Source organism: Erinaceus europaeus, chromosome 3 (genome assembly GCF_950295315.1).
Source record: "Erinaceus europaeus chromosome 3, mEriEur2.1, whole genome shotgun sequence".
NCBI classification, from domain to species: Eukaryota; Metazoa; Chordata; class Mammalia; order Eulipotyphla; family Erinaceidae; genus Erinaceus; species Erinaceus europaeus.
Window position 1 is genome coordinate 48238553 of NC_080164.1, and position 17633 is coordinate 48256185.

Genomic DNA, 17633 nt, shown 5'->3' on the forward strand with positions numbered 1-17633 from the left:
GAGAGACACCTGCAGACCTGCTTACCACCTGTGAAGCGACTCTCCTGCAGGTGGGGAGCCGGGGGCTGGAACCACCCGTCCTTGTGCTTTGCGCCACGTGTGCTTAATCTGCTGCGCTACTTGCCCAACTCCCGAGTTTCCACTTAACATCAGTCTTCCAAATTCCAGTGCACAGCTACATGCTTGACCCAAGACCTAAACATTTGCTAAAAGTTCCACATTCTAAATTCTGTAAGCTGCCAGAATAATATATTTTCTCTCATTTTTACTGTGGATCTAGCTACGTAAGAAATGTTCCTCTGCAGCCAGTTAAGGTGAAGGTGCTTTGTTCCCCATGGGCCTGGTGTGCAATGGCTGCAAACAGCAGCCTCCACCTTGGCCAGGTCATCATGTTCATATGCAGTAAGCTGCAGAACAAGGAGCATATGATTGAGGCCCTGCACAGGGCCAAGTTGAAGTTCCTTATACACCAGAAGATCCACATCTCCAAGAAGTGGGGCTTCTATTGCACCAAAAGTAAAAGACTCTGGGGTGGGTGGGAGGGAGAATAGTTCTTAGAAAAGGATGACAGAGGACCTAGTGAGGGTTGTACTGTTATATGGAAAACTGAGAAATGGTATGCATGTACAGACTATTGTGTTCACTGTCAAATGTAAAACACTTATCCCCCAATAAAGGGAAAAAAATAATTAAAAAAAAAAAAGCTAACCTTGAGTAAGAAAAGAGGAAAAAAAAAAAGTGGGGCTTCACCAAGTTTAAAACATGAATTTGAAGACATGATGGCTGTGGAGTCAAATACATCCCCAGCCAAGGTCCTCTGGACAAGTGGCGGGCCCTTCATTTATGAGATCCTCAGAGATGTCCCTTAATCAGCCATAATAAATCAATACCTGGGAGTCGGGAGGTAGTGCAGCGGGTTAAGCGCAGGTGGCGCTAAGCACAAGGACCAGCGGAAGGATCCTGGTTCGAGCCCTCAGCTCCCCACCTGCAGGGGAGTCACTTCACAGGCGGTGAAGCAGGTCTGCAGGTGTCTCTCTCCGTCTTCCCCTCCTCTCTCCATTTCTCTCTGTCCTATCCAACAACAACAACATCAATAATAACTACAACAAGGGCAACAAAAGGAATAAATAAAAACAAATAAATATATTTTTAAAAATACTAAAAAAAAATAAATCAATACCTTGCCTTCTACTCCCCCCCAAAATGTAAGAAATGTTCAGAGGCTGAGGAGACAGTAAAATGCTTCTATAAAAAGACTTTCAGGCCTAAAACTTTAAGGCTCTACATTCAGTCCTCAGCACCACCTAATGGTGCTGAGCATGCTCTGGGCTCTCTCTGTAACTCTCTCACTAAAACAAATGTTTTGCGGCTGGATGGTAGCGCTCTGGGTTAAGCGCACATAGTAGAAAGTGCCAAGGACCTACACAAGGGTCCAAGTTCAAGCCCCCAGCTCCCCACCTGCAGGGGGATTCCTACTACTTACTGTGTGTGCACTTTTGCCCTGTAGGGGGAAGGCTTCATGAGTGGTGAAGTAGAGCTGCAGGTGTCTCTATCTCTCCCTCCCCTCTCAATTTATCCCTATCTTTATCCAATAATAAAATTAAAATTTTAAAAAATATGCAAAATATATATATATAATAGTTAACTTGAGAGCTTGGGACAACCACTACAGTTTCTAATGAAATGAATGGGGACACAGAACTCTGGTGGTGGGAACGGTGTGGAATTATACCCTTGCTGTTTTGTAATTTTGTAAATCACTAATAAAAAAAAGAGGGAAAAAAAAAGCTCTTTGCATAAATATCAATCTAACAAATTTATGGTTATTTAACATTGGCTCATGTTAGTCCAAGTGCTTGGACACCCTGAAAACTGAACACATACCCTAGAAAAGTATACTCCAAGTATATGGATCAACCTGCCAACAACCATGATCAGCAGAGAAGCAATTATAGAAGTCAGAACTCTGACCTTCACTCCAAAACTTTTGGTCTATACTCCCAGAGGGGTAAACGACAGAGGAAGTAAACCAGAGGGCTCTGTAGCCCCATTCCACCAAGACCAGAAGTATTTGTCACCAGGAATCTTGTTTTTACACCACCAATAAAAGGGAAATGAATCTAGAAAACACCAAAAGAAGCCAGGAACTATTTCTCTTATCTGAGAGAGAAGAGGAAAAAAGAAAGACACCCAGCAATAGTAATAGGTGCTAGGATAACTTAGAAAGTAGTCAAAGGGGAGTCAGGCGGTAGCGCAGTGGGTTAAGCACACGTGGCGCCAAGCTCAAGGACCAGCTTAAGGATTCCGGTCGGAGACTCTGGCTCCCCACCTGCACGGGTGGGTAGTTTCCAGTGACGGGGTAGGACTGCAGTTTCCAGTGACGGGGTAGGGACACAGAACTCTGGTCATGGGAATCATATGGAATTATACCCCTATTCTCATACAATTTTGTAAATCACTATTAAATCACTAATAAAAATACCTTAAAAAAGTATACCCCAAGTATACTTGATTTTTTTTTTCTACATTTATTGAATAGAGACAGTCAGAAATCAAGATGGAAGGGGGAGAGAGAGAAGAGAGACACCTGCAGCACTGCTTCACTACTGCAAAGCTTTCCCTTGCTGGTGGGAAACAGGGGCTCAAACCCAGGTCCTTGAGCGTGGTGTTACGTGCATTTAACCGGTGCACCACTGCCTGACCCCCTGACATAAGTCTTTAATTACAATTCAGAATTGTTTATAAATGTATATTTGTCAATTCAAACAAAACTCTGTAGAAATATACCTCCAAATAATTGTTACAAAATATGCAAATTTGCTCTATTTATAATTATCTTTGAGCTGGGGAGAGAAAATAATGGTTATACAAAAAGATATTCATTCTAGGTCGGGCGGTAGTGAAACGGGTTAAGCGCACATGGCAAGTGCAAAGACTGGTGTAAGGATCTCGGTTTGAGCCCCGTTCCCCACCTACATGGGAGTCGCTTTACAAGCAGTGAAGCAGGTCTGCAGGTGTGTTTCTCTCTCCGTCTTCCCCATCTCTCTCAATTTCTCTCTTTCTTACCCAATAACAATGACATCAATAACAACAATAATAATAACCACAACAATGATAAAACAACAAGGGCAACAAAAGGAAAAAAATAGCTTCCAGGAGCAGTGGATTCATGGTGCAGGCACCAAGTCCCAGCAATAACCCTGGAGGCAAAAAAAAAAAAAAAAAAAAAGGAAAGACGGTCATGTCTGAGGCACCAAAAGCCCTACGTTCAATCTCCAGCATCACAAGCCAGAGCTGAGCAATGCTCTCTGGTGAAGAAGAAAAAAAAAAACAAACGAAACAAACATTAAGTATAAAGTAGCCTTTAATGTGAAATTGTGATTAAATATGAAAAAAGTATACTTAATGTGCAAGTACCTTAATAATGGTACTAAAATGTTGATATTTAAATTATCCTCGAAGCTGTTGAGTGTGAACACCATCAACCCTTTCCTTTCTGTGTATTCTTCTTGCTGAGACTAAAAGAAGGGACCCAGGCTTAAAGTGACTGAAAATTCTTCTTGTGGTTTCTTGTGGCCACTTGTAAAGGGTAAGGTCTTTTGCTTTAGAGTCCAAAGTCAAAATAGAAAGTCTCTTTGTGAAATCAGAAACGATCTGCTGCTCTGCTAGCCACGGCTCGAATATTACCATAAACTTTTGATGGAGGATTTCCTGGAAAAAAAAAAGGGGGGGTGGGGTGGGGTAGGGGAAAATCAGTATATACAATATATTCACATAGAAAAGTTACATAGAAAATGGTCCACACCGACCAGTCAACGCCCATGTTCAGCGGGGAAGCAATTACAGAAGCCAGACCTTCTACCTTCTGCAACCCACAATGACCCTGAGTCCATGCTCCCAGAGGGATAGAGAATGGGAAAGCTATCAGGGGAGGGGGTGGGATATGGAGATTGGGTGGTGGTAATTGTGTGGAGTTGTGTATCCCTCCTACCCTATGGTTTTGTTAATTAATCCTTTCTTAAATAAAAAAAATTAAAAAAAAAAAAAAAAGAAAATGGTCCACAAACCTAAAAAGAGCAGGGAAATTTTCCATTAGATCTTTTCATTTGTTTCTCTGATGCCAGTGACTGGAGCCAGGACTTCCTAAATGCAAAGCACTCACCCTACCACAGAGCTACATTCTTGGCTGCATTTGAACTATCTAAAAATCAATAAAAGAACCATACAATAAAACATATTCTAAAAACTAAAAAGGAAAGAAAAAAAAAAAGTGGTCTGGGAGGTGGTGCAGTGAATAAGGCATTGGACTCTCAAGCATGAGGTCCCAAGTTCAATCCCTAGCAGCACATGTACCAGGTGGTGTCTGGTTCTTTCTCCTCCTACCCTTCTCATTAGTAAATAAATAAAATCTTAAATATGTATATATATAAACAAGATTAAGTCTCAGGAGTAAAGGATACTGAGCTGTTCGAGTATATATATATATATATATATATAATTTATTTATTTACTTTGCCTCCAGGGTTATTGCTGGGGGTTCAGTGCCTACACCATGAACCCACTGCTCCTAGAGGCCACTGTTCCAAGTATTTTTAAAAGATGCTGGTCAGTCAGAACCTGAGCACCAAAGTAGAACCTCAAGTAATTTCTGAGCAAACTACTTATCTTGAAACTTTTTCAAGGCTGTTGACTTTGCTGCAGGTTTACAAATGCAACTAACTGGATCAATTCAGTTTACTGAAGTGAATCTGCATTTCCCTTTTGCTGAACATAGAAGAACTCTGTCATTTTGGAGTGGCTTTTCTGTCACCTCATCAGGGGAAAGCAACAAAGAAACATATCCTTCTCCAGCAGACAGATGGAATCCAAGCAGAATTTTTTTCTATTTTTCTCGAGGGCCCCATCTGCAACGCCCCAAAGGTCCCTATGTGCAAATAAGAGTCTGAGTTCCTAAATTCCCTCTTCTTTTCTTTCCAGAAAAGTAACAAAACAAACTGCCATTACCCAGGATGAGGTTGCAAATGGCAGTTCTTGCCATCTTGATGTTTTGGAAAGAGCCAAGGATGTGAACTTTTCTGCAATAGACACAGAGAGACAAGTTAGCAGTAAAGAAGCATTTCCTTCTAAATTCTGTAATCAAACTCTAGAAAATCACAAATATATATAAAAAGAGAAGAACAGTAGTGATGGTTGCACAACTTTATGTATACTAAAAACCACTTTGAAAGGAGGGGTTTATCTTATGAACTATATATTAAATCCTGTTGGGCATTATGCCCTGCTCCATCCTTGATACTATGGTCTATTTACATAATCACTGTTTTGCCTGAGACCCGCCCTGCCTGCAGGGTATTGGTTTATCCCATTGGTTAGAACCTTCCAAACAGCTGCTATGGAAGCTTTCTACCTTCTTGCTCTTTTCTTTTCTCCACCCCCTCCTAGCCATTTCCTTTTCCCACTTGCCACTTCCAGTTAAAGATACATATAAAGGCATTGTCTCTGATCAATAAAGGCATTGTATTGCGTTCCCGCTCAGCCACGAGTTCCTGGTTCCTCTCCTGCATCGCTGAGTAAGCAGCAGCCCAGGTTGGCTCCAGTCGAGTTCTCTCCAACCCAGAGAGCATGTGCCCGGGAAGAAACACCCTCACACTAGCCCGGCAAAATCTGAATAAAAATTATTAGAAAAATAAAAAATTAATGGCCTAGGAGGTGGTGCAAGGGATAATCCACAATGAGAGTACAGCAATCTGAAATAATCAGAGATCAAAGTGACTTTCGATTCTCAATAGCAACAGTGAATGTGAGATGATGGAGAAATGCTTCCAGAGTTCAGCTCAGGAAGTGGCATGGCAAGCAGTGCTGTACAAGACTTTCAAATATGAGAGGTCCAGTATTCAAGCTCCAGCACTACATATACCACTGATGCTCTGGTTTTCTCTCTAGTAAGCAATTAAATACTTTTTAAATGCCTTTAGATTTCTGAATGAAAATTATTCATAACGTAGAACTGTAATGAATCTAACACAATAGAAGACATTTTTAGAAAAAGGTCTCACAGATCTTACTTCCTATGCTAAGCTAGCTCTTAGATTACTTACGATAACATCAGAAAACAAGCTGTTTTTTTTTTTTCACTAGGTTTTCATTGGGGCTTGGTGCCTGCACAACAAATCTACTGCTCCCCCCCCCCTTTTTTTAACTTTTCTTTTTTTCCTCTCTTTCACTTTGATATAAATACAAAGATAGAAATTGAGAGGGGAGGGGGGAAATGGGAGAAGAGACTTTCAGCACTACTTCACTACTTGTGAAGCTTCCCCTCTGCAGGTGGAAACTAGAGCCTTGAATCCAGGTCCTCGGGCTTGGCAAATGGGTATACCACTTCTTGGCCTCAAAAACAAATATTAAAAAAAAAAAAAAGTCTAGAAACAAGCATTCAACAGTAAAGGGGTAAAGGTGAACATTAATTATAGCAGGGAAAGCAGTTTTCTTTTTGGTATATCTAATATACCAAAACAATACACAAATGTTAGGTTTTTATTGGATTAGTTGAAAATTAAGAAAGCACTTAGACACTAAAGAATTATTTGAGAGAGAGAGAGAGAGAGAGAATGAATATGTGTGTTTTGGTCCATACTTCCAAAGGGATAAAGAATAGGGAAGTTTCCAATGGAGGGAATGAGACAGAGAACTATGGTGGTAGAAACTGCGTGGAACTGTACCCATGTTATCTTATAATCTTATTAATCACTATTAAAAAAGGGGGGGAGAGCATAATGGTTATGTAAACAACTTTCATGCTTGAGGGTCTGAGGTCCAGCACTACCAGAGCGGAACAGTGGCCTGATAATAGGGGAAAGAAGAAAATAATAATAATACACTGAGCCCTGATTTTTGTGCACTAGTAATAATGAACACTGGCCTAATAAAAACAACAATGTATGGGGAGGGGAGGGAAGGGGGAGGGAGGAGAGGGGGAAGGGAAGGGAGGGGAGGGGAGGGGAGAGTAAGTTGGTGGGCTTGTTACAAGATGAGAGTGTGGCAGATGAGCAGAAAAAAGACCAAAGAAAGTTAACAAAGTCTTTATTTTTCATGCTAGAAAGTCAACAGTGGGTCTGGAAAAAGAGCCTGGTACTATGTAAACATGGTATTTGGTAGTGTAGAAATAATTTTTAAAAATAAGATCAAAAGTTCAGTGTTTCCCCTCAGAAAGAAGTCTGGAAGTAGGCAGTAGGAAAGTATGTATATATTCAACTTTGATAAAAATAAAATTCCTTAAAAGATGAGGAAGCAAAGACAGCAAGAAAATGTGAGAATAGTTTTGCTATTTAAAAAACAAGAGCAGGAGTTGAAAGGTGGTGCACCTAGCAGAACATACATGTTACAGTTCCCAAGTGCCTGGTTTCAAGCCCCTGGCCCCCACCTACAGGGGTAAGCTTTAGGGGCGGTGAAATAGAACCGTAGGTATCTCTCCCGCTCCCTGTCTCCCCCTTCTCTCAACTTCTCTTTATCTCTATCCATAGTAAATGAATAAAAAGGACAGTAATAGTGTTATAGATGGAATGGGATAGAGGTCTCCGGTCATGTAGGCAACATTATCTCCCATCTGACATATAGAAATAGCTGAAGCAAGGGAGTCAGGCTGTAGCGCAGTGGGTTTAAGCGCAGGTGGCGCAAAGCACAAGGACCGGCATAAGGATCCCGGTTTGAACCCCGGCTCCCCAACTGCAGGGGAGTCGCTTCACAGGCAGTGAAGCAGGTCTGCAGGTGTCTATCTTTCTCTCCTCCTCTCTGTCTTCCCCATCTCTCTCCATTTCTCTCTGTCCTATCCAACAACGACAACAATAAAACAACAAGGGCAAAAAAAAAAAAAAAAAAAAAAACAAGGGCAACAAAAGGGAATAAATAAATAAAATAAATATTTAAAAAATTTAAAAAATAAAAAAAGATAGCTGAAGCAGAAGAACTGAATCTTGCAGCTTGAGAGGTTGGTGGAACATTGGGTGGAGTAAATGACTTAGAAGCATGAGATCCGAGTTCTGTGCGTGTGCCAGAGAATCCTCTGATTCGTCTTCCCTTTCTTGCTCACAGTAATCTTTTTTTTTTTTATTTTAAAATTTAGATTCTACATAAAGGTGAGTCCTTTGTTGAGAACAAAGAAAAAATGACTTTCATATGTCACTTCTGGATTTAGTAGGAAGCAGAGCCATCATCTTCTCAGTCAACTGTTTTGTTTCCCAACTTCATGATATTTTATATAATCTCTGAGCCATCTGCCAATCATCCCAAGCTAGCAATGAAGCCATTCTGATCTCAAAGTAGGCGATCCCAGCATGACTTCCAAGCACTCTTATTTTAAGCACGTACCTTGTTTATATTCACATATAACTATTCTCGAGCTTTTCACCCAACAAGCAACATTAGCCTTTCTTTTATGAAATATATATGTATGCATCACAATGGTATTTTAAACAGCCACTACTTGCTCACCCTGATTTAATATCCCCTGAAATGCTATTTATATCTTCACCTATCATGTCATCTTTCAATTATGATGCTACACATTTTCTTCATCAGCTGAGCAAAGACTATACTATCTGAGGCTTTTCTCACTTAAACTGCTTTTAATGTAGGTTACTAATTCATCTAGAACAATCTACTGAAAATATTTAGTGACAATGATGCCAATTTATGAGTTTCTGAAACCAGCAAGAAGTCAAATATGAATTTGGACAATAATTCTCCCCAAAATCAGATAAACTTACACATCAGCCAAAACTATCCGTGTCCGTGTCACATTCTCTATGGTGAATTTCGTTTTTCCTCCTTTGCCAGCAATTCTTCCTATTGCCCTTGACAGGTGGTCTCCCTTTAGGGGTTTAACTAAAGGAGAAAAGCAAGACCTTAGAAGGCAAGTACTCATCCTATGCCGATATAAAAGTTTGATCATTAAATCTTCCTATTTAAAAAGACACAAAATTTATACTAAAAACAAAACAAAGAAACATCCCAAGAGCAAGGTCACCTAGAAGGGTGCCTGCTTTGCTTTACACTTGACCCAGGTTCGAGCTCCACCTCCAACACCATATGGAAGTGCTATGGCAACAAGAAGCTTTAGTGCAGTAGTGTCTTTCCCTCTCTCAGACTGTCTGAAAAGCTGCCCCAGAGCAGTAAACAAACAAACAAACAAAAGACTGTTCAAGCTGGGGAGGTGGCTTTAGAGCACAGGACTTGAATGCCTGAGTCCTCAGGCTTAATTTCTGGCACTGCCTAATACCAGAGCTGAAAAATGCTCTGGTGTCTCTCTTTCTATCACTCATAAAATAAACGGATCTTAAGAGCGAGGAAAAAAAGAAAGTGAATCCCAAGTAGCTTATATTTCACTGCAGACCTTCAAGTATGCAGAATATAGTACAATCTTTCTCTCCAAAACAAACAAATAATAAATGATTTAGGGTCAGAAGACAGGGAAACAGCTCAGCACTACTGTATAAGAAGGACTAGCATGTCTGAGGCTCCAAATTCAGTCTCTGGCAGAGCTGAGTAGTGTTTTGGTGTCTATCTGTCTCTCTCTCATAGATGTAAATATATGACTTTTTGAAGTCTCACTTAGGGCTAGGAATATGGCATAATGGTTATACATAAAGACTTTCATGCCTAAAACTCGGAGACCCCCAGGTTCAATCCCCAGTACCACTACCTGCCAGAGGTGAGCTGTGCTCTCGGGATAATAAGTAATAACAGTTATGATGATGATAAAAAAGACAAACAGGGAGTTGGGCGGTAGCACAGCGGGTTAAGCGCACATGGCGCAAAGTGCAAGGACCGGCATAAGGATCCCGATTCAAGCCCCCAACTCCCCACATGCAGGAGTGTCGCTTCACAAGTGGTGAAGCAGGTCTGCAGGTGTCTTTCCCCCTCCTCTCTCCATTACTCTCTGTCCTATCCAACAATGACATCAATAACAACAACAATAACTACAACAATAAAACAAGGACAACAAAAGGGAATAAATAAATAAATAAATAAATAACTTAAAAAAAAAGACAAATGATGAGAGAAGGAGGGCCAGAACATTGTTCTGCTCTGGCATAGGGTGGTTATACCAGGAACTGAACCTGTGGACATTGAGAACTCAGGCATACAACAAGCTGGAGCTTCAATAGGATGAACTATCTCCCAACCCAAACATAAATAATTTTTTAAAATAAAAAGAAATTCATACTTGAAAGATATAGTTAGAATACATTTATTCTGATGAAAAGTTAAAAAGTTTCAACCTGCTAGTAATAACCCTCAACTGAAGCTATCAGAAAGCTATTAAAATACATTAATTCAAAGTCAGCAATACAATAGTCAGTATTTCATATAAAAACCACAGTACACTCACCATCGGTAATTTCAAAAGACTCTAGGAAGAGGTCATCCAACCTAATGAGGGCAAGTGCATCCTATAATATAAAAATAAATACTGTGAAGGCATTTCCACTTAGATAACCAAGTATAATTTTAAATTAAAATTCATAAATTAAGGGGCCTGGTGGTGGTGCACCTGGTTAAGCACACACATTACAGTGTGCAAGGATCTGGGTTCAAGCCGCTTGTCCCCACCTGCAGGGGGAAAACTTCATGGGTGGTAAAGCAGGGCTATAGGTTTTTTTTTCTCTCTCTCCCTATCTCTCACTCCCCTCTCAGTTTCTGTTTCTGTCCAATAACAGAAAAATAAAATAAAGTTTTAATTTAAAAAAATCATAAATTAGAGATTAGGAAACTAAATTAAATATATATATATATATATATTTTGTCTCGAGGGTTATTGATGGGGCTCGGTGCCTACACTATGAATCTGATGCTCCTGGAGGCCATCTTTTTTTCCCTTTTGTTGCTGCTGTTGGATAGGATAGAGAGAAATTGAGAAAGGTGGGGAAGACAGAGAGGAAGAGAGAAAGATAGACACTTGCAGACCTGCTTCACTGCTTGAGAAGTGACTCCCCACAGGTGGGGAGCCAGGGGCTCGAAAAGGGATCCTTGGGTTTCACATCGTGTATGCTTAACCCAGTGGACTACTACCCGGCTCCCGAAACTAAAAATTTTTAAATAAAAATCTGAGAAACATAAAATCAAAATACCTAGAGCCACTGAACCATAGTAACATTCATATGATTTTCAACCCCCCTCAATACCCACCACCCATTTTTAAAATGTGATGAGATCACTCACCTCCACCTGAAACCCAAGAATAAAGGCTTTCACAAAATCAGCTGCTTTTGTCAGAGCACTAACATCCTTGGTTTCTTTACAAGTCTGTTAAAAAGAAAAAAAAAAAGTACAAAATACAGAGGAGGATGAAAAAAGATTAATAATCTAACAAAGCTTCCTTCACCCTTCCCCGGTATCTTCTCTATAGATTCAGTTTTTGCTAAGTACTGTGTTTAATTTGAAATGGACAGCTTTCCCAGCTGATAATGGACAGTTCCACGCACACTGCCAATGACTGACTACAAACACTGAGGTGGTGGCAGGCTTCCTCTGATACAGCCGAATGACTCATCCTCTAAGGACTCTGGCCCACAGTCCCTGGTCTATCAATCAGTGCCCAAGTAGGCCCTCACTTTTCTCTCTCAATGCAATCTCCCCAGGAGTCCTGATCTAATCTTGTGACTTGAATAATTTATACTCTGATATCTCCCAAAGCAACAACTCCAGTTCTAGCTACCAAGAATGGCTAAAGCAAGGATCTCGCCCATAAAAAGCTCTGCTGATAATCAACTAGTTGTTTGTTGATAATCAAAATAGTTGTTTCTAAGCTACTTATCAAATGCCCATCAATAAAGATGTCATGCACTACAGAGGTGCTCTATACATGACAGCTCAAGTTTTATAACAACACTGAATATTAAGTGTTATTCTTTGGTTTCTATTTGAGGAACCTCAAATACAATGAAGGCAAGATTCTAATACAGGTCTGAGTACAGCTAACATCTCCATTCTCCTATGAATGACACAATGATCCAGTTGAGAAGACCACAAATTTAAAACCATAAAAGGGCTGAAGTGATCAGATAATTATGCAAACAACTTTCATGCTGAGCCTCTGAGCTCTGGGGTTCAATCCTTCCCACTACCACAACACAGAGCTGAATAAACAAACAAACAAACAAAAAATGGTGGAAAACAAAAAAAATCATACACTCCCCCACATATACCCATACACCCAACCATACAGACCTGTTTAAAATCTGATTACAGGGGATTGAGAGGAGTCAAGAGGTTCCCACTTTTGCCCACATGAAATCCTGAGCTCAGTCCCAACACCACAGGACAGTGACAGAAAGAATTCCATAGATAATGGAATAGTAACTTAGTCTCTCTTTTTTTAAAAAATTTTTTTTATTACCTTTATTTATTGGATAGAGACAGCCAGAAATCAAGAGGAAAGGGGTTGATAGGGAGAGAGACAGAGAGACACCTGCAGCCCTGCTTCACCCCTCATGAAGCTTTCCCTCTGCAGGTGGGGACTAGGGGCTCGAACCCGGGTCCTTGCGCATTGTAATACATGCACTCAACCAGGTGCGCCACCACCCGGCCCCCTATTCTCTCGGCCCCCTATTCTCTCATTAAAAATGAAAACAAATAAATGGGGTGGGGGTACAGTGTGGATCTTCAGCTTGTGGGTCAGTGAGAAAGCACATACATCAAGTCCTAGGTTTGATCACTAGCATGACTATAGAAAGAACAGAGACAAAATGAGTAGAACCTTATGAGTGGCAGAGCAGTGTTTTGGTATCTCTCTTGGCTGGAAAGAGCTCACTGGGTAGGAAATGTGCTCTGCCATGCATATGGCTCATATTACGGCCCTGGCACATATGGGAGATGTTTTAACAGCAGAGGAAGCTCTGGCACTACAGTGTCACTCCGTCTATCTGAATGAAAAAGTGACTGAAGTGGTGAAAACTGCAAATGAATAAGGATTCTGGCTACACACACAAATATTTTATTAAAATTAAAATTAAATTTAAAAAGAGAGTTTTTTTTTCCTACTTATTCATGACAGGCAGAGGAGGAAAGTGAGATCAAAGCAAAGCATCCTTCTGGGACATACTATGCTGGGGACTGAACTCGGGACCCCATGTTTGAGAGTCCAATACCTTATCCACTGTGCCACCTCCCAGGCTATAGGGATAACAAATTCAAATGTGTCATTGTGTGGACACTGTAGATCTTAAATAGTTGCATCTATAATATAGGCCAGAGCTGAACATTCTGAGGTACTTGCTTTATGACCTTGACCAAAATACTCCCTTCGCCTCCAGGTTCCTCCCATCGACAAAATGAGGCTATGTCATCTATTTCATTGAGGTGTCCTAAAACTATAAGGCATGCAAAGCACCACTATGTTTAGCATATAGCAGAGCCAACAGATGTTCCAAACTGATGCTGCCCTAGTACAGAGGATAACACAATGAAAAGTTAAACAGTGAAGAGATGATTAAAACAGGACCCAAAGGAGAAAGAACTTGGGCTTGAAAGATAACTGGGATGGAGGTAGGAAGAGAAGAGGAGTAAACAGAGGGGTTTCAGAGAGCTAGTGTACCCATAACATGGGCATAGACATGCCCAGAGATGGAGTCTAATGTGGAAGTGAGACTGCCACTGAAGAAACCAGAATATCATAATAAAAGCACTTTAGTCTGAGAAAATTAATGTGGCACTGGCATGAAGGATGGAGTGATAAAAAAGATGTCAAGTTGTGAAAGGAGGAAAACCAATAAGGCACAATAGGTTTTGGCATAAAAACCTAAATGAAAGCAGCAGTAGGAACAAAGAGGGGTCCTACCATCAAACTTTGTATTTTCAAATTTACATAAAGAAAAGTCTCTCTGCTTCGCTCCATTATTCTAGTCCATCAATAGAAATACATACCAGTGGGGCCAGGCGGTAGTGCACCTGGCTAAGCTCACACACTACAGTGCACAAGGACCCAGGTTCAAGCTTTTGGTCTCCACCTACAGGGGGAAAGCTTCACGAGTGGTGAAGCAGGGCTACAGGTGTCTCTCTGTCTCTTTTCCTATCTCCCCCTCCCATCTCAATTTCTCTGTCTCTGTCCAATAGCAGATAAATAAAAAAGAAATACATACGAGTCCTGATGACACTGAGAATACTCAAAAAGGAGAGTTTAAGTATTGGTCATTATTTTACTTACTGATTTTTATGAGGGACATAAACCAGAGGACTGCTCCCTTCAGTATTTGATGTTCCAAGGATGGCATCTAAGACAGTCTTGCATGCAAGCCCTTTGCTCTACTGCTGAGCAACTGAGCTATCTCTCCAGTTCTAGCCAGTAATCTTGATAGAAAACTGGTATCCAAAGAAAGCTATCCAAAGTCAGTCAATCTTGACTATCTAACCCCTACACTGCTATCATGCAATGAAAGTTCATACATCTATAATCAATACTCACTTTTGGAATACATTTCGCCCCCAAAAGAATGTCACTGAAGTAGCACTTCAGCTTATTATGTGTATTCCTCTTTCTCTAAACGTATACTGTAAAGGCACTTGAGAAGTTCAAGCTTTTCTTAACTAGAAAACTGGAAGAAGGGATGGGGTGAATGTGAGATGGTTATGCAAAATACTCTCATGCCTGAGTTTCAATCCCCAGCATCACCATAAGCCAGAACTGAGCAGAGCTCAGTTATAAGCAAACGAAACAAGTAAAATACGTAGACTATTAGGTGGTGATAAGTGCAATAGAGAAAAATAAAGCAAGGAAAGGAAATAATGCCAGAAGCAAGTTTGAACGTTTAGATTTAAGAAAGAGAGAGAGGGAGTCGGGCAGTAGCACAGCGGGTTAAGTGCAAGTGGTGCAAAGCGCAAGGACGGGCATTAGGATCCCGGTTCGAGGCCCCGACTCCCCACCTGCAGGGGAGTCACTTCACAGGCGGTGAAGCAGGTCTGCAGGTATCTATCTGTCTTTCTCTCCCCCTCTCCATTTCTCTCTGTCTTATCCAACAACGACATCAATTAACAACAACAATAAAGGACAAAAAAAGGGAATTAATAAATAAAAATACTTTTTAAAAAAGAGAGAATATGAATGAATACTGTAAGAAAAACATGCAGCAAAATCCCTATATTCATGCATTTTTATCTCAAGAAACCCCAGTGCATTTGGGGAATTGACATTCTTCTTACCCTAATCTCTACATTCCTCGATTTCAAGTTAAAGCGTATCTGGAGTCCCAAATGTTCTACGATAGGAGTAAAGATCTTCAACCAGTTCTCTTTGAGGGGTGTGTATCTGTTAGCCGGGACCGGAATTTTCCTCGTTTCCTCTTTTCCACTCTAAAACAAAAGAACACGCACGCAACTCAGGTGTCTGGCGGATGCGGGAGGGGACAGGGGTGGCGTAATATAATGACAGCTGACAACCAGAGCTTCCAGGAAATAAAGGGATCGCTAAGCGCTTCATGCTAGATGATGCCCAGAGCATTCGCTTCACCCCGAGGTCAGCAGCCCGCCCGCCTCTCGCCCCTGCTCACTGCAGCCCTAGCGAGCCCGCCAGTACCAGGAACGCTTCCCCAGACATGGGTGGGAACACGGGCCTCTTCTTCGCCGGCCGGGATTCCTCGGTGTCCATGCGGCATGCGTCCCCGCCCTCTTCAGCCGAGGACAGCTGCTCGGCCTCTCGTTTCTTTGCCCTCCGGTCACCTTTGCGGGTGACCTGGGTGAAGCCATCCTCGGCCCCCGCGCCCTGAGCCTCCATCTGAGTTTCCATGTCCAACAACCCTCCAGTCCCGCAGCGCTTCCGGACCAAACACGTGTAGCTTCGGAGCTGCGCAGGCGCAGAACGGAAGACTTCCCTTTCACCAACCCGCTCCAGGGCCCCGCCCCTTGCTCAGAAGTCCCACGCTGGGGGCCTATGGCTGGATTTTGTTGGCGAAGGGGGCTATCCTAAGCATTGCCGGAATATTACCATCTTCTCGTCCCGCCGATCGTAACTAAAGCATTTAAGCTCTCTAATCTTTATATGTTAGAAAGACGGTAAGTAGAGGAGTCGAACCAATTCGTACAGTCTGCAAAGACATATCCGCGACTTTAGTAAAGCGTCAGGCTTTTCTCAGGACAGCTACATCCATCTTCCTAGCGAGGGTGGGGGGGGGAGTACGGCGAGCGGGAGGAACAAATAGTGGTTTATGTTTGGAGTCCGGTTTCCACGTTAGTCTGTTGTCAAGTGTTTTTCTGTGTTGGTGGGCGTAGGTGAAGTCGGCTAGACTATGGCGGCCTTTGAGAAGCCTCAGATCATCGCTCATATCCAGAAGAGTCTGAACTACACGGTGTTTGACTGTAAGTGGGTGCCCTGCAGCGCGAAGTTTGTGACCATGGGCAACTTCGCACGGGGCACCGGCGTCATCCAGCTGTACGAGATCCAGCACGGCGACCTGAAGCTGCTCCGGGAGGTGGGTGCAGGTGGAGAGCACCCAGTTCCCGGATCTGGGGCTGCTGCTGGGGTGGGGTGAGGGGCGACTGAGAATCCTAGCGGGAGAGTGGGATCTGCTTGCTTTTTTTTTTTTTTTTTTTCCTCTTGCTTCCCCAAAGCCATTGTCCAGGGTCGCTCACAAGCACAGCTCGATCTGCGTGGGAGTGAGTAGTGAAGCCGATCGCAGATTGAGGAGCCCTTCCGACGTGAAGTTGAACGGTTTGGGTTCCATCCCACAGCTCTGGACAAGATAGTTCATTCCTGACCTGCTTGCCCAGTCCTCCAACTCCCAACTCCTCTAGCCACCCTCCCACTGTCCTGCGAGGTATCTGGAAAGTGATGTTAAAAGACTTCGTGTCTGATTCGAGGCCGTCCTGGGCAGTGCACAGGTTGTTTGTGCACCCTTACTGGCAAAATGTTCTTACGTGCAGACCCAGAGAAGACACCCGCTGTCTGCGATGCAACTGAAGGAGACAAAACACGTTTATTCAATTCATCAAGTCTGGTATTCAAGGCATCCAAATGACAATGCCCTCAGCTCTTAAGGTTTATTTCCTAGTGGGTAGCTCTGTTGTATAATCAAAGGCACAGATATAAGCCTAGATGAATTCTCTACCGTAAAGGAACATGAAAGAGTAAAATTAGATTTGGGGTAAGCAGAAGCTAAGTAGAACAAGTAAGAGAGGTGTTAATTTCCTATTCTCTTTAAAAAGCAAGAGGAGTAAACAGGGACCAAAAATTACAAGATCTGTAGGTCATTTGAAAAAAATAGACACCCTTTTTTCTTTCTTTAAAAAATATATGTGGGAGTCGGGTAGTAGTGCAGTGGGTTAAGCGCACATGGCGCGAAGTGTAAGGATCCCAGTTCGAGCCCCCGGCTTCCCATCTGCATGGGGGTCGCTTCACAAGTGGTGAAGCAGGTCTGCAGGTGTCTGTCTTTCCTCCTCTCTGTCTTCCCCTCCTCTCTCCATTTCTCTCTGTCGTATCTAACAACGACATCAATAACAAAAACATTAGTAACTACAACAAGGACAACAAAAGGGAAGATAAATTTAAAAAACCAACGGGTAACAAAAGGGAAAATAAATAAATATTAAAAAATTAAATAAAAAAAGTTTATATATTGGGGCCGGGCGGTGTTGCACCTGGTTGAACT

The 17633-nt window shown here is 42.1% G+C and overlaps 2 protein-coding genes and 1 pseudogene across 2 annotated transcripts in view; 2 read left to right on the forward strand and 1 right to left on the reverse strand.

Moving 5' to 3' along the window:
- The first annotated feature begins 299 nt into the window (after nucleotides 1-299).
- On the forward strand, nucleotides 300-405 carry LOC132537926 (small nucleolar RNA SNORA70; annotated as a pseudogene).
- A 2941-nt stretch (nucleotides 406-3346) lies between these two features.
- On the reverse strand, nucleotides 3347-15838 carry PNO1 (partner of NOB1 homolog). Its single transcript, XM_060187175.1, has 7 exons — nucleotides 15566-15838; nucleotides 15193-15342; nucleotides 11218-11301; nucleotides 10388-10448; nucleotides 8763-8880; nucleotides 5005-5075; nucleotides 3347-3711 (listed from the first exon to the last, which is right to left on the reverse strand). The coding sequence occupies exons 1-7, from the start codon at nucleotides 15773-15775 to the stop codon at nucleotides 3644-3646; spliced, it is 762 nt and encodes a 253-aa protein (XP_060043158.1). The 5' UTR covers nucleotides 15776-15838; the 3' UTR covers nucleotides 3347-3643.
- A 335-nt stretch (nucleotides 15839-16173) lies between these two features.
- Nucleotides 16174-17633, forward strand: part of DNAAF10 (dynein axonemal assembly factor 10) — a 34910-nt gene continuing 33450 nt past the window's right edge. The window contains exon 1 of the mRNA XM_007521268.3: nucleotides 16174-16457. Coding sequence (XP_007521330.3) covers nucleotides 16275-16457 — 183 coding nt within the window. The 5' untranslated portion in view covers nucleotides 16174-16274. The remainder of the gene's footprint in view (nucleotides 16458-17633) is intronic.